Below are 15165 nucleotides of genomic sequence, written 5' to 3' on the forward strand. Positions count from 1 at the left end.
ACCTAGAGAAGGGCAATTTTCTAGAAAAATAGAGGAGAGAATTAAAGCTGTGAAGACAACTACTATCCATAGCTATTATTCTACTGTCTTGGATAAAAGTTTGTCCATCCAAGCTATAAACTTGATTTTTTGAAGAAAATTAAACTCCAACTCAAAAGTACCATTTTATTTAAATGAAATTGTATTGTTTCGTATGGATTAAGTTTCAATTTATTAGCAGAATTTGTTGTAGAATGTGAATAAACAATAACCTTTCTGTGTAATTTTATCGACCATGCAGCTGGAAGACAGATTGTTTAACACAGAAGATGTGCATTCAGCCTCCACATGGAATATTTATGAATTGAGCCTGAAGTCCAAGACACAAAAACAATTCATGTTAGAAGTGGATGCTTCATTCCATCCTGTCGTATCATTTCCTTCAGGTAAAGGTTTCTTTGTAATAATATATGCAGTGTAACAGTTCTTCCCATGGAGCTACTTGAATTTTTTTAAGGTCGTGAATGGGGCAGAAGTGGGAAATTATGGCTCTGCAGCTGGAGGTCCTCTCTGGCAGTTTGCCAGAAGTGGAATGGAGAGCAATTTGGAGACGGGGAAGTGAAGCAGGGGGAAGTGACACCCACAGCCCTATACGGCTCGGGCCCTGCCTATCTCCGTGATCACATCTCCCTCTATGAACTGGCGCGGCCCTGAGATCGTCCGGGGAGGCCCTCTTCTCGCTCCCACCTTCGTCCCAAGTGCGACTGGTGGGGATGAGGGAGCAGGCCTTCTCAGTAGTGCCCCCCCAGCTCTGGAATATCCTACCAAAGGTGATTAGGCAAGCCCCTACTCTGTCTTCATTTCGCAAGGAGTTGAAAACCTGGTAGTTTTGGCGGGTCTTTGAATAATTTTCTCTGGTGTACCACTGACCCCTGGCCCTGAAACATGTACAAGGATCATCAATCCCTAATAACGGACCATGTCAACCCATCTGATTATGTATTCTTATTCCTTCTGGTTGTTGTGTTTGTTTCTTATGGTCTTCACTGTTTTACAAGTTGTATAGGTTTTTAATTTTGTTTAATAATGTGTGTATTGTGCTGCTTATGTAATGTATGTTGCTGTTTTTATGCTTGTAAATCGCCCTGAGTCCCTTCGGGGAAAGAGTGCAGTATATAAATAAAGTTTTACTTACTCACAACAAGCATTTTTGTGAACTTGTTGCAGCAGTACTTTTGACTTACTGTGTCATTGCCAACACTGGAAGAAGGGTTTCTGCAGCCTAAAAATCAATTTCCCCCATGCATAGAAAAGGATAGCTAATCATATTGTGCAGATTGATTTGAAGTGAGTCTGAGATTATGTTGTGTGATCAGGAATTTTTCCAATCATTAGTGGGCTTCAAATGCATGCTTCAGCCCTTGTGTGATAATTTTCATGAAAGGCAAGCAACAAAGGAACCAATTTAATGGGCTCTACATATGGTATTTCAGAAAATCCTGTATTCTTAGAACCTGTTGTAGAGTAACTCTTCTGATGCATGTGAACTGATCAGATGCTAGAAATATCCTAAAGCTATTTTGGCACTTGAAGCAGTACTTGAATTGACTCCAGAATCAAATAATCAGCAAATGCCAATTTATATGTGAAGTCCAAGCAAAAACAGAGCTCTGGTTTACCTGTATATGGTTGTGTAAACAAGTGAAAATGTCTGCCACTAATGGATGTGGCATCCTTTGGTACAGATGGCAAGGGCTATTAGCAGTGGTATGAATCGCAGTGACCTAATAATATAAATTTGACTTGTGAAATAGAGGGATAATTACTTAAAATAGACAGTTATTTTTACTACTTTTTAAAAATGATATTTTATTTCATTTTCACAGTTTTATGACGTAAAGGAAAGGGTAACAGAGGAAGGGGGAAGATGAGAGAAAGTAAAAATATGATATGTTGGCCATTGAGTTTTGTTACTAATTTTTTTTTGTGTCAGGAGCAACCTGAGTTGCTTCTGGTGTGAGAGAATTGGCCGTCTGCAAGGACGTTGCCCAGGGGACGCCCAGATTTTTTTTATGTTTTTACCATCCTTGTAGGAGGCTTCTCTCATGTCCCCACATGGAGCTGGAGCTGATAGAGGGAGCTCATCAGTGCTCTCCCCGGGTGGGATTCAAATCTGGCAAGCCTTCAGGTCAGCAACCCAACCTTCAAATCACAAGGCTTTAATCCACTAGGCCATCAGGGGCTCTGCTACTAAATTAATCCTATACATGAGTCTGTTGTATCACTGGGGGTCTAAAGAGGGGGGGGGGAGTCAAAGAGCACCATGTAGGCCGTGATGTAATTAACCAGAAAGGCTGCAGTCTTCTCAAAGCTCATCCTTTCTGGCACTGGATATGTTATGGTACATATTCTTTAACATATAAAGTGGTTCCAACTACGGTATCTTCTATTCCAAAAGCATTTTTAAAAATTTCTGGCACAGAAGAAGATGAACCAAGGTATCAAAAGGAAGAGCAAATTCGAATTCAGGTTAAACATTCATTGAAAATTAAGCTGTCCACTGCTACAGCTGCCATGATTCCCGTGGTTGGAATGGTTTAAAAATATAATTGTGCATATATCATTGACATTCTTGTTTAGGTCCCAGTTAATTTTCCCCCTAAAAGACTCTGGATAACTCATATTGGAAAATGGATTAGAGTCTTCAAATTAACTTTGGGAAATAAGTATAGTTGCATGACAGTAACCTATATACAATGTATATGTAATCTGTTCTTAGATGTAAAGTTGTTTATTTTCATATTACCCATCCGTATTTTTCAGATACTCCTCTTCATGTACATTTTAGGAGATTACTCAAGAAGTGTGAGATCAAAGGTGATCCCTTTGAAACATCTGCCCTTGGTTTCGAATTTAAAATGTCTCCTTCAAATGGTATGTCATCCAGATACTTTTAATTTATTTACGTTTTATATGGTTTTGTTGGGAATGGTCATCACGGAGCTTTAGTTTGAAAAGGGTTGTTCAGCTGTAGACACCTGCTTGAAATATGAGAACAACAACTGAATTAGGACTGAAAAGGAAGAGGAAAAATCAGCATTTCTTCATTAGGCTATCTTCTGATATCCTAATATCTTCTAATGAAAGACCTACTGAGCTCATTAAGATTTATTTCCAGATTGGTGTCTATAGCTAGAAAAGAATAGATGAAATCCATTCACTGTCCTCTTCATTTGTCTTTCCAATTTTAGATGGTTTGAAGTTTCCTTAATATGTATTACTAGAACATGTTAACTTCCTGTATAATTTAAACAGAAAGGATAAATGGTAAAGCTTTGTTTATTCTGTTGTAGAATATTTTCAATATAAAACTCCTCTTCAACAGTGGAACTGTGGATATGATTCCAGTTCCAGATATCACACTTTGTCAGAAATATCTGAACAGATGCCAGAAGGAAGGAAGAAAAGACATTTAAGTGAAACAGTGACAGGTAGGTTAGGTTAAAATGTCTCATGATAAAAAAGAATAAAAAGTTCATTGTTCTTACTGATAGGATAATTTACAGATTATATTGTTAGTGTTTAAGCAATACTTTCTATTCCAGTTGGGAAACCCTACTTGCACCTACACTTTTTTTTTTGTTTTTTTGCACAATGTAAATAATGATGAATGATCACATATCATTTGTTCCTCACAAGTTTACTGTCATTTACCATGTGCAGTTTAAATGCTGATTTATGGCAGGACTTTTGTTTTACCCTTTTGTGCTACATAATAACTCCCCATAAACACATCCTGTCACATGCTTGAAAAGCAGCTAGTAATGTGTTGCAGTTGTGCACGCTGATCATCCTCTGAATCATTAATATTGGTTTCTGTCATTGCAACTTCTGTCTTGCAGCAACTACACACAAGTCAGAGGTGTAATACTATTAAATGAGTTAATTCTGCCCACTCTCCAATTTACCCTTTTCCAAAATTATATGCCCTTCCTGCATAATTTAGCAGATCATGTATTTCTTCAATTGTAAGATGCCATTGATTGCCAGATGCACTTTAATTTCATTTCACTACCAACAAGAATACACAATACACCCGAGATTTTAAGACACACCCCATTTTTAGATACGTTTTTATAGCAAAAAAGTTCTTTTTAGGGTTGAAGAAATACTGTATCTGATATCATTTATGCAATTTGTGTTTCATTGGATTCTGTTTAATTCATGATTAGGGATTAGGGATCCTCTGAAGATGCCAGCCACAGATGCAGGCGAAATGTCAGGAGAAAATGCTCCTAGAACATGGCCATCCAGCCTAGAGACCACACAACATCCCAGATTAGGGATCTGATGCAAATCTTAATGAACTTCTGTATTGTAGCAGTTGGTATATATTTCAGCCATTGTGACTTGAGAAGCAAGATAGAAGTGTGTCCCCCCTCTGCAGTATGTTATAGATACAAGTTTTCTGTAAATTAAAATCAAAATAACTTACTCAGAAGGAATATTTTGTTGGGCTCATAAAGATCTGATACAGAATCGGAAACTATGGAATATTATTCCTGGATTAATCCTTCTATAAAGATTCTCATGCAGAATTCTGATCATTACTGTGCCTTCCAAATCCATTTATTGTAATTACCTATGGGGCATCGAACTTACTAAAGTCAGTATTTGAGCATATATGCTGAATTAATTACATTGCCTTTTTATTAATAGATAATGGAATCTTGTTCTTTTTAATGACAGGACAAAGTAGGAATAGATTTGAAGGATTTTCTTTTCAGCATGAAGAACAGCAATCCCATAATAATTTTACAGGGTCAGTCATTGGTGACATGCTATCAAGATCAAGTCACATTACCTCATCCCAGGTATGCTAAAACAAATTAACAGGGAGATTTACTACTTAATGTGCTATCCACATATACATCATAAGTCAGATATATGAAAAGATTAATTGTATTTGCTTTGTATCCCTCCTGGAACAGTAGAATTGAAAGAGGTATTAAGTTAGAAAAAGCTATACCTGGAAAAAAAGGATTTAAAGAGCTTGTGTTAATTATGTTAGCTGATAAAGAACAATAAGTGTAATAGTATGACTAGAACAAATTACTAATTTTTACTTCTTTGTAAAAAAACTAGGTTGGATTTGATTATGATCATTAGTAGATAGATTTTAGAGAGAGTAGTAGCTATATAAATGAGAAATATAAACTGATTGTGTGTTTAAATTACTGCTGAATTAAAAAACGGGGCATCACTTTTATCCTTCTGTATCTTTGCTTTCTTTTTTTCTTTCAACTATTTTGTATTCTTCCATTTTCCCCCTTTCCCTTTATGTATATCTTTTAATCTATTGGCCATTTTCAGTATTTTTAAAGCAAAATTAGCAGTAGCTGCATTAGAATTTGTGCTGTATTTTGACTCCTATTTTAATGAAAAAAATCTGTTTTTAACTTGTCCTTCTATTTGACTTTTATGGGAACTGCGATTCCCCTTTTCGGGCACCTGTGCCTATTTTCATATATGCTGGTCATAGACCGTAATAAATTGCTGATTGACTCCTATTTTAGTCACATTCATGCATTTAGTATTATTAAAGGTTTATTCTTCTAAATATTTACTTAGTGCTGCTTTCCTTTGTTCAGTACTTACAACAAAATGAAATTTAGTCTGGCAAATATGGTATATACATTTATGTTTATACTTTTAATTACATATTCAGCCCCATGTTTTATAGCACTGCCATTGTTCTATAAGGACAAAGCTTTAGAGTAATTCTATTCAGTTTTTTTAAATCTAGAGCAAGAACTCAAATTTCTGTGTTTTGTTTTGGCTTGTCAATCAAGCTTATTTGTGTGTGTATGCTCTCAAGTCGACTTATGGTGATTCCATTAATTTTATAATGTTTTCTTAGACAAGGAGTACTCAGATGTGGTTTGGCCAATCCTTTCTCTAAAATATAGTCTACAGCACTTGGTATTCACATATTGTACCATTATTTCAGTTTTAGTGTAGGTGTTGCTGAAGCGAGAATTATCATACTATTATTTCTGTTCAGTATGTTTTATGATTATCCCTCATTGTAAGATATACATTTCTATTTGGCAAAATTCCACCTGTGGTTGTGAAATCAGTCAGTTAATAATATCAAAAACATCCTAAGCATATTATCAAATATTATCAAAACCATCACTAGCATATCTTGATTAGGTGCCAGTCTGTTTTTAAAATTACGTTCTGCTATTATCTGATGCAGTGCAAGAGTGAGTTATTTTTCTTTTATTACCAACCCCTTTTCAAGTTAAGATATATAAGCAGAAAATGGATTGGCCTGTAGAAGAATCACAATCTCTCCAATTCCATGTTTGCAATTTGAATGATAGTTGCTCTGAGCATTTATTCAGTTATCAGTCCATACCGTGTACTGATCTTCCAAATGTGAACCAAAATAGTTTAGGACAATGTTTCTCAAAATTGATAAGATATTTTAGGACAATGTAGTTTAGGGCAATGTTTCTCAAACATTGATAACATATTATGGACTTCAGCTCTCTGAAGTCCCAGACAGCATGGCTATTGGTTAAGAATCCCAGAAGTTGATGGTCAAAACACAGGGATGGCCGAAGTTTGAGAACAATGATAGAATTGTAGTTTCAAAAATAGTGAGGAAAAGCTTTCAGCTTAAAAGGGAAAAATTATACAGAAAAGCAGTATTGTAGTAGTGCTGTAAAAGCGGTAGTGTTAGCCTTGAGTGCTATAGTTGATGTTATAGTTTTGTGCACTGAGGTTCATTGACTGTTGTAATCATTTAATGTCAATAAATATATAATATATTTTTAAATAGTTTAATTCTAGACGGAGACTAAGGAGTGAGAGCTCATATGATATAGACAATATTGTCATCCCTATGTCACTGGTTGCGCCATCCAAGTTGGAGAAACTGCAATATAAAGAAATTCTTACTCCAAGGTACATGTCATTTATTTTCTGTTCCTTCTCAAAATAGCTTAAAACTATGTTTTGCAATGGTCACTATCAAAATTAAAAGTAGAGGTGAAGAGAAATGGGGGTGGTTCTACACTGACCATTTGTCCTAGGGCCAGTAAGGGATAGCAAATGCCACATCAGCCCCAGGATGGTTTTGACTGACAGCCATCCAGCCCCTGTGGAGGTGAGCAATAGTCCTGGCTGTTCAGTAGCACTGAATCCAGTGGATATCCACCCTTTCTGTCCCTCTCGTTCTCTTTGTCACAGCAGCCAGTAGGCCCAACATGGATCATTCTAGTCACTCATAGCCTGAAGCAATGGTTGGCTGGGGTGCCAAATGCAGGAGTTTGGGGAACACAGGATGGCTGGGTCAAGTTGCAGCCAGTTCTCTCTGTAAAGTTGCAACAGTTTGCTCTGGATCCTGGGGAATAATTTGAGAAACCTGCAACTTTAGTTAATGTTAGTCTGTATTAAGCAACTTTAGCCTGTGTTAACCCAGATTAGCTGTGTGTGTTGTTTAGCTGCCATGGGGTTGATTTGCTGGCCCCTTGCGCCAAGTGTCAGTGTAGATGTATCCTGAGAGGGAAAGGCTTATTTTGCACATATTTCTCATCCTTATCAGAATACCTCAAATTTTAAGTGCTAAGTCTTTATGCAACAGCAATACCAGCACTCCTGGTTTTTCTGTGTTACTGTACAGTAATGAATCTGATCCAAGACAGTGTAGCAGATATTATTCAAATCCATGTTAGAATCCATGTCAGACTCTAGTTTTGATCTTAATGCTGACATGAGACCAACATCAGTACCAACCAGGTCTTTAGGGGTCTATGGAAGAGCAGGTCATAAACAAAGCATCTCCACATCATGTACTCCTCCCAGAGGTGAGAATCAGTGGTGAATTCCCTCAGTAGATCTTGCATCTTAAGCAAGTATATAAAGGAAGAGGCACTTCTTCCATTTTTGAGGTCCTAGACAAGTAACTTCTACTCATCCATTTTGGCTGTCATTTAAACATACAGTAGAGTCTCACTTATCCAACGTTCTGGATTATCCAACGCATTTTTGTAGTCAATGTTTTCAATGCATTGTGATATTTTGGTGCTAAATTCGTAAATACAGTAATTACTACATAGCATTCACTTTGTAGCATTGACTTTTTCTGTCAAATTTGTTGTATAACATGATGTTTTGGTGCTTAATTTGTAACATCATAACCTATTTTGATGTTTAATAGGCTTTTTCTTAATCTCTCCTTATTATCCAACATATTAGCTTATCCAACATTCTGCCGGCCCGTTTATGTTGGATAAGTGAGACTCTACTGTAATTACCTGGAGGAAATTATAGACATCTAGGGTAAAACCACTGTTCTGAGTTTGTATATTTGTACTCAAGAGCAGTTTTGTAGCTTCCAAGCAATACTCCCCATAAGACATTTTGTGTGTGTGTGTGTGCACATATTGTTTTTCATTCTTTCATTGACAATCACTGAATAAATCAAAACATTATTTCAGCAATCTAGATGGGAAGTTACTAGCATGTGTGTTGTTGTAGTGTTAAAGAGCTCTGAGAAGATCTTCTGCCAGCTGGCAGTCCAGGGTTTGAATTTATTTATTCATATACTGAATGAATTTGTATGCAGTTATTTCTATGAAAAATAACTTTTCACAGTGTAACAGAACTGGGTTATATTAGCTAATTCTGCAGTGAGGAATATTTTCTTTTCAACAGCTGGAGAACTATCACACTCAAGCCTTTGAGGTGTCTACAGGAAGATGAAGAACAGGTAAGCTGCATTTCCATTCATCCAGTGACCTAAAACTTCACTTTTTCACTTTAGAGATGGGAAGCCCTGGAAAAATGGGCCTTCTCATCTTTAGTTCACTTAGAACTGGAAATTTTGTTTCTTTGTAATATTTTCCCCAATAAAACAGTATCACATTAATTATAATATTACTAATGTTGTTCTCTCTGTTTTGTAATATATATAGAGAACAAAATATAATTTCATAATTGCCCCATTATGAAGTTTAATTTAGTCTATCCATCCAAGTACTGGTATTAATATTGGCATTTCTGGTCACTTTCTGTTTGGAATATTTTTTTCCTCAGTATATTGGAAATGAGTGCATAACATGCTAATTTGTTCTTATTTCATGTTTTCCTAATCATTTCTGTCTGTTTTGATGGATGTATTTTTTTTTCTTATTTGTAATATGAAAGTTATAACTTGTTTGCTTCCAGCATATGAGTTTCAGGATATTTTCCTTCCCCATTTAACACAAATTTAAGTCAAGAAGGGAAGCTTCCACTCTTTGTTCTTCCCACAAACTTTTGGAATTCTAGGTGGCATGCCCAGTGACTCTTGAAAATGCAACACAGGATATTGGGCTGGGAAAATAATTGTAGATAGGCAAGAAATAGGATAGCAGGTTGAGTGACCTGTTCACTAGAGTGATATGAATGAATGAAGAGGGAGATAGAGTGGCTATATTTGTCAGAATTAGTACATTTGAGGGAAAAGAGAGGGAGGTTAGATGAAGGGGAAACAAATGAATTTCTCTCTGTCTTCTGCCTTTGGGCCTTGCTTTATGTCTGTATGACTGTCAGTTCCATAAAAGATTACCCTCTCTCACCTTCAATACATTTATGTTCTGAAGAACCATTTCTATATTAATGTTTTCCTAAAATGTTTAACTAAAAAATCTAAATGGCGGTGTTCCGTTGGAGAAAAGTGTATTTATTCTCATTGTGATTGAACTGCATTGGCATTATGTTTATTTTAGGATGCTCAGATATTTATGACTGAAAGGTTTACTGCTGTTATAATCTGACAACTTTAACACTTAGGCAGAAGATCTGTCTGATGATGTCTATGCTGTTCGACATGCAAAATATGAAGTCAAAGAGAGAGCTCGATGGTCTCTGTGGGAGCAGTGCCATTGGCCTAAAAGGAACAGGCAAGATGAAACTTAATGTTTTCTAGTATTAGTTTTCTCAAGCTGCTGGTTCCCCCCCCCCCCCACTCCCCCTCTACAAGCTGATTCCCATGTTTTTTGTTGTGATCTGTGGTGATTCATACAAGTGAATGACACTGTTTTACACAGAGCATCCTTGGAACTTTCTAGAACAGAGGAGTGTTTTCAGCAGTAGAAAGCATATATATGCACACTGATTGTGCTGATTTCTTCACTGTTTGTCATAATATATGTTTAAAGCACTCCTTCCTAAACTGAGGGTCCCAACCCCAAATGGGGTCCCCTTAGCTCAATGTTGGGATCATGAAAAAATTGGCAATTGTAAAAGGTTTATGAGCATCACCCATTTACACAAATCTGTTAGCAACAACATATAGTGTTTACAGTAGACTCTCCAGAGGATGCTTCAGCTGTGCTCCACAAAAAGAAAAATTAGCTGTTTAGCCTTGCAAATTTACCTGGGGATACAGAAAAAATTCTTGGGTGGGAAGGGGTAGCCCTGATCCAGAGCACATGGACCATGGGCCAAATCCAGCCTGTCATGTCATTTTATGTGGCCCTCCAAATGCTGGATTACAACTCCGATATTCCTCATCATTAGGCATCAATATTAGAACAACAGGACTCTGGGTTCTGCTGCTAGAATTACACAAAAACAGACATCACGGAAGGGAAAAGTCCAAATACCGAAGAGTCGGGGAATGTTGCAAATCTCTTGTTGCCTGGCCAATGTTGCATTTTCTTTCTGCTTGGTGGGCAGAACAGGCACTCTGGAAATAGGCTCAAGCACAGCATGGGGCTTTGCAACATCCCTGAGCCCATGGCCACCAGATGCATTTGGATTCCTCCTTCCACCGCCAAATGTCTGGGGTTTTTCCCCCAGGGGATTTGTATAAAGTCCAGTTTTTTAAACTATTTCATTTTGTATCACTATTTTGTGAAGATCTGATCATATACATTTTTGTTGCCATCTATGTGAAAGTATTATAACTGCAATAATATATAAAATATAAGACATACTGGTAGATTTCAGAGATTATAACTAGCTTTTCTGATACATTTCAGTATGTTATACTTCCTGCTTCAGTAATAAATGTGAAAAGGAATTGGTAGCAAATAGCATTACAACATAGCATTACAGTATTGTTCTACATTTTTAGAAATATTGGGTTGGATCTACACTAAGGATCTGATCCCAGATTATCTGCTTTGAGCTGGATTATATGAGTCTTTACTGTCATATAATCTGGGATAAGAAGATAATCTGTTATCATATCCTGGGATATAGGGCAGTGTAGAAGGGGCCTTGGATGTAATGGGTAGCCTAATATTGCTTTTTAAAGGACTTTTTCAGTGTGTTCAACTTTCTTTTCAGAATTTTACAAAATCAGCCTTATTTTTATCAGAGTAGTTCTCTTTCAAAGAAATTTAATCGTTTATTTCATTATAGATCCTATAGTAGAAATTTTGAGGGACAAGATCCAGCACTAAAAGAAAACCAGGTCAACTCCAATTTGACACCTAATTTTTCTGAAAACTCCACTGATAATACTTCAGAGATAAGCAATTATTTCTACTCGAGGATACCACAATCTTCAGAAGGAAATCAAGAAACAACGGTGACTATATATTTAATAATAGCCAGGTCTGATTAATGTGGGGCTGCTGAAAGGTCCTGTTGTATTAGCAGAGAGATCAATCCTACTTCTGGTAAATATATTGTTAAACATTCTTACTCAGAATTCTTGCATTGTATTTTACTTTCGAGAAGCACAGTGTGTTGTTTCTGTAGTATTTTTGTTATGAAATAACTGTGTCATAGTAATTAATACCAGGGAATGCCATAACATAGACTAGAGGTGAGGAAAATGCAGTTTTCCAGATGCTGTTGAACTGCAACTCCTATTGTGTTGGCAAGGTTTGTGGGAAGTTGCAGTTCAACAACATAGTTTTTTTACAGTTTTCCCATCTGGTAAAGATCATTAATTTGCTGTTTCATCTTGTGTTGTGGTAAGCCTTTTGAACATCACATGTGCTCCCCTGTAGAGTTTTTATATAAAATTATTGTTATTGTTGTCATCCTTCTTTATATCCCAGTTTTTTTTTACCAGAACAAGGATTCAAAAGGGTATTTTTAGGAATAGTTTCAAAGATGTTATACAAGATAACAGTCTTCTGAAAACTTATTTTCTGCTAAATAGGATTTGTTATTTGAAAAGTTTGTTATTGTAACATGAGGATGGGAACTGCAAGGGGCTGGTGAACAATACGCCCCCCCCCCCCAAAAAAAAATTAGAGAGCTGCACCCCAACAATGCCTCTACCTTTTCATTTTAAAACCTTTCAAGTGGGATTTTGCAATATTTTTGACTCAGAGGAAGTCTTCTTAAACCACAAAATAAATTGGAAACCAATTTTCAGTTTACTACTTGTTTGAAGAAAATGTTTCTCCTGGGCCATGGGCCATATTTAGTAAAATAAATATAGTTAGTTCTGGGAAGTAAGGCCTTTAAAAAGGGTAACATTCAGCCTGCAGGCCATACTTTACCAACCCCTGCTCTAAGCAATGGTGTATGTTTTTTGACAGATTACATCTTATTCTGCGTCTTGATCCCTTTCAGGCTGTTCTGTGGGCACACCGGACTTTTCCACTAAATGATAAAGAAGCAGAAGCTTTAATATGCCAACCTCTGATAATGGCCGTACAAGAAAGTTCAAATGTGGATATTCTCAGTGACTCTCACTGTAATTCACACAGTGCCTTCAGTTTTCCAAATTATAAGCAGCCGCAAAAGAAGGAAGAGCATGCCCAGTATTTGGAAAATGGCAGCTTGAGAAAGCAGACGTGACAGAAAATAGCATGGACATTGTGAAAGCTAATTAGGATGAAAGAATGGGTAAGGCAAAACATTTTTTTGCTCGTACAAGCAATAGCAGCTTGAACTATAATATTTATACTTACAACTCATGTTTTCTTTTCTCCCTATTTTTGATAGGCAATATAGAAACACAAGTATAGTTTCTTTTTATCTGAACCACAAGAAGAATGCTTTGATTCCAGAGGACTAAAATCGATGTCAAAAGTGGACACTCTTAAACTGCAACCACCATTTTGCTGCCATGTTTTGAAAGTCCATCAGAACAGTGCTTCTCCACCCACTTTAGCAATGTACTAATTTTAGCTGGATACAGAAAGTCAAATTAAGAAACTTTTGTGTGAGAGTGGCAGGCATACACACAGATACGTTGTTCCCTTTAAGGGAAATGTTTTATCCAGAGAAGAATCAACTATTTATAAATTTGATTATGTGGACACATAGCTAATGAGTTCTGTTCTGAGAGGCCAAAAAGTACATTAAGTCAAATCAGTTTTTAAAAAAATATTTTCTGTGTTTTATAGAAGATACCTATGCATTTTTAAGTGCAAGGAATAGAAAGGACTGAGAAATATTTTAACTAAAAGAAACCCCCTCTTGATTTCACAAAAAGTATGCACTTTGTAACATTTGAGCAATATCCATTCCATACCTGTACAGAAAAATTAATGTTTGTTTAGGTGTTACATTTAGCAGTGTTTTACATACCTTGAATAAACCAGGGTTTTTTTCGTTATTCATTTTCAAATTTAGTGTTTAGAATATCATCCACATCCTCCAACGATGCGGATTGCTTCTCACATTCAGTGCTGCCAATTTGATTTGGCTATGTTCTGCTGTCAAGAGTATAGCTCTTCTGTTTTAAGGCTTTTTAAAGAAGGTATCTCGGTCAAGCAGGTTTTTTATTCTTTGTCCTATCCAAAACTATGCTATACAGTGTGTAGGTGGCCAAATTTTTGTTTCCTTTTTATCCCAATGGACTGGAAGTACACTGGATATTGTAAAAATGTTCAGTTGCATTTCAACACTACAGCCTATGTTAGATTGTAGTTTATTGCAATTTTCTTTTAACTTTGGAAAAAAGATTTTTGTTCAGAGAATTAAACTTGGATCTTGCCTCTTGACACAATTTTGAATGCAAAGTTTTAAAATAAAAACTTATTTCTGTACATTACAGTGTGATGTTGATGGATAAAGATTCCTAACAGTTGAACCATGTAGGTTTCTCTTTTAAGATCAAGATCTCCCTCACTCTCTCTCTCTAATATCCTAAATTATGGGTCAAAATAATGATATACAGTAGAGTCTCATTTATCCAACACTCGCTTATCCAACGTTCTGGATTATGCAACGCATTTTTGTAGTCAATGTTTTCAATATATCATGATATTTTGGTGCAAAATTCGTAAATACAGTAATTACTACGTAACATTACTGTGTATTGAACTACTTTTTCTGCCAGATTTGTTGTATAACATGATGTTTTGGTGCTTAATTTGTAAAATCATAACTTAATTTGATGTTTAATAGGCTTCTTCTTAATCTCTCCTTATTATCCAACATATTTGCTTATCCAATGTTCTGCTGGCCCGTTTATGTTGGATAAGTGAGACTCTACTGTACTTTATAATCCATTACAGGGGAGCCTATTTCTTTTGGTACATAACTCCAGGATTTTCTATCAGTGAGAGATAACAGCTCCATGATTTAAAAGGAATAGCTGTGTGCTACTTTATAGGGACAATTTTTTTTTAGTATACGGCCTTTAGAACTATTTAATCCATTTGATTACTGCAAGAAAATAGAAAGTATTGGAGAGAGTCAGTATCTGGAGATTAGGAGATCCTATGTCCTATGGGTGGGGACGTATGCCTTCCTCATTTGCTCATGTGGTCCAGTGGCAATGTTAAGGGCAACGTTCCCCTCCCTTACTATCTATTATGCATTTACAAGCCCCGCATATAGTTCTATTAGCCAGCAGCATGCTTGACCTTTACTAGATTTGGTATTTTTCTCACATTATTTGCTTTTGAGCATTTTTATCAAATTAGCATACTTGCAATCTGGCCAGAAGTGTGCCCTTCATAATTAGAATAATAGAAAAATAGAGTTGAAAGAGACCACATGGGCCATCTAGTCCAGCCCCCTGCCATACAGGAAAAGCACAAAGTATCCCTGACAGATGGCCATCCAGCCTCTGTTTAAAAGCTTCCAAGAAAAGAGCTTCCACTACACTTCTTTACTTAAAACATGTTTTAAGTAAAGAAATTTGATTCAATTCAATTTCACCCCTGAAATAGTTAAAATTGATCAATAAGCACTGTTAAGCTCTTATGC

The 15165-nt window shown here is 36.3% G+C and overlaps 1 protein-coding gene across 2 annotated transcripts in view; it reads left to right on the plus strand.

Moving 5' to 3' along the window:
* kansl1l (KAT8 regulatory NSL complex subunit 1 like) overlaps positions 1-13997 on the plus strand; it is a 42806-nt gene extending 28809 nt beyond the window's left edge. Inside the window, exons 7-16 of one of the 2 annotated variants that reach the window (XM_008113373.3) lie at positions 281-425; positions 2803-2913; positions 3333-3470; positions 4729-4853; positions 6830-6954; positions 8707-8761; positions 9826-9935; positions 11404-11572; positions 12574-12849; positions 12949-13997. In XM_008113373.3, coding sequence (XP_008111580.2) covers positions 281-425; positions 2803-2913; positions 3333-3470; positions 4729-4853; positions 6830-6954; positions 8707-8761; positions 9826-9935; positions 11404-11572; positions 12574-12801 — 1206 coding nt within the window. In that variant the 3' untranslated portion in view covers positions 12802-12849; positions 12949-13997. Of the gene's footprint in view, positions 1-280; positions 426-2802; positions 2914-3332; positions 3471-4728; positions 4854-6829; positions 6955-8706; positions 8762-9825; positions 9936-11403; positions 11664-12573; positions 12850-12948 lie in introns of those variants that run through there. The other variant, XR_010000443.1, reaches the window with a different exon arrangement.
* Positions 13998-15165: the final 1168 nt, after the last annotated feature.

The sequence above is a fragment of the Anolis carolinensis genome, chromosome 1, assembly GCF_035594765.1.
Source record: "Anolis carolinensis isolate JA03-04 chromosome 1, rAnoCar3.1.pri, whole genome shotgun sequence".
NCBI classification, from domain to species: domain Eukaryota; kingdom Metazoa; phylum Chordata; class Lepidosauria; order Squamata; family Dactyloidae; genus Anolis; species Anolis carolinensis.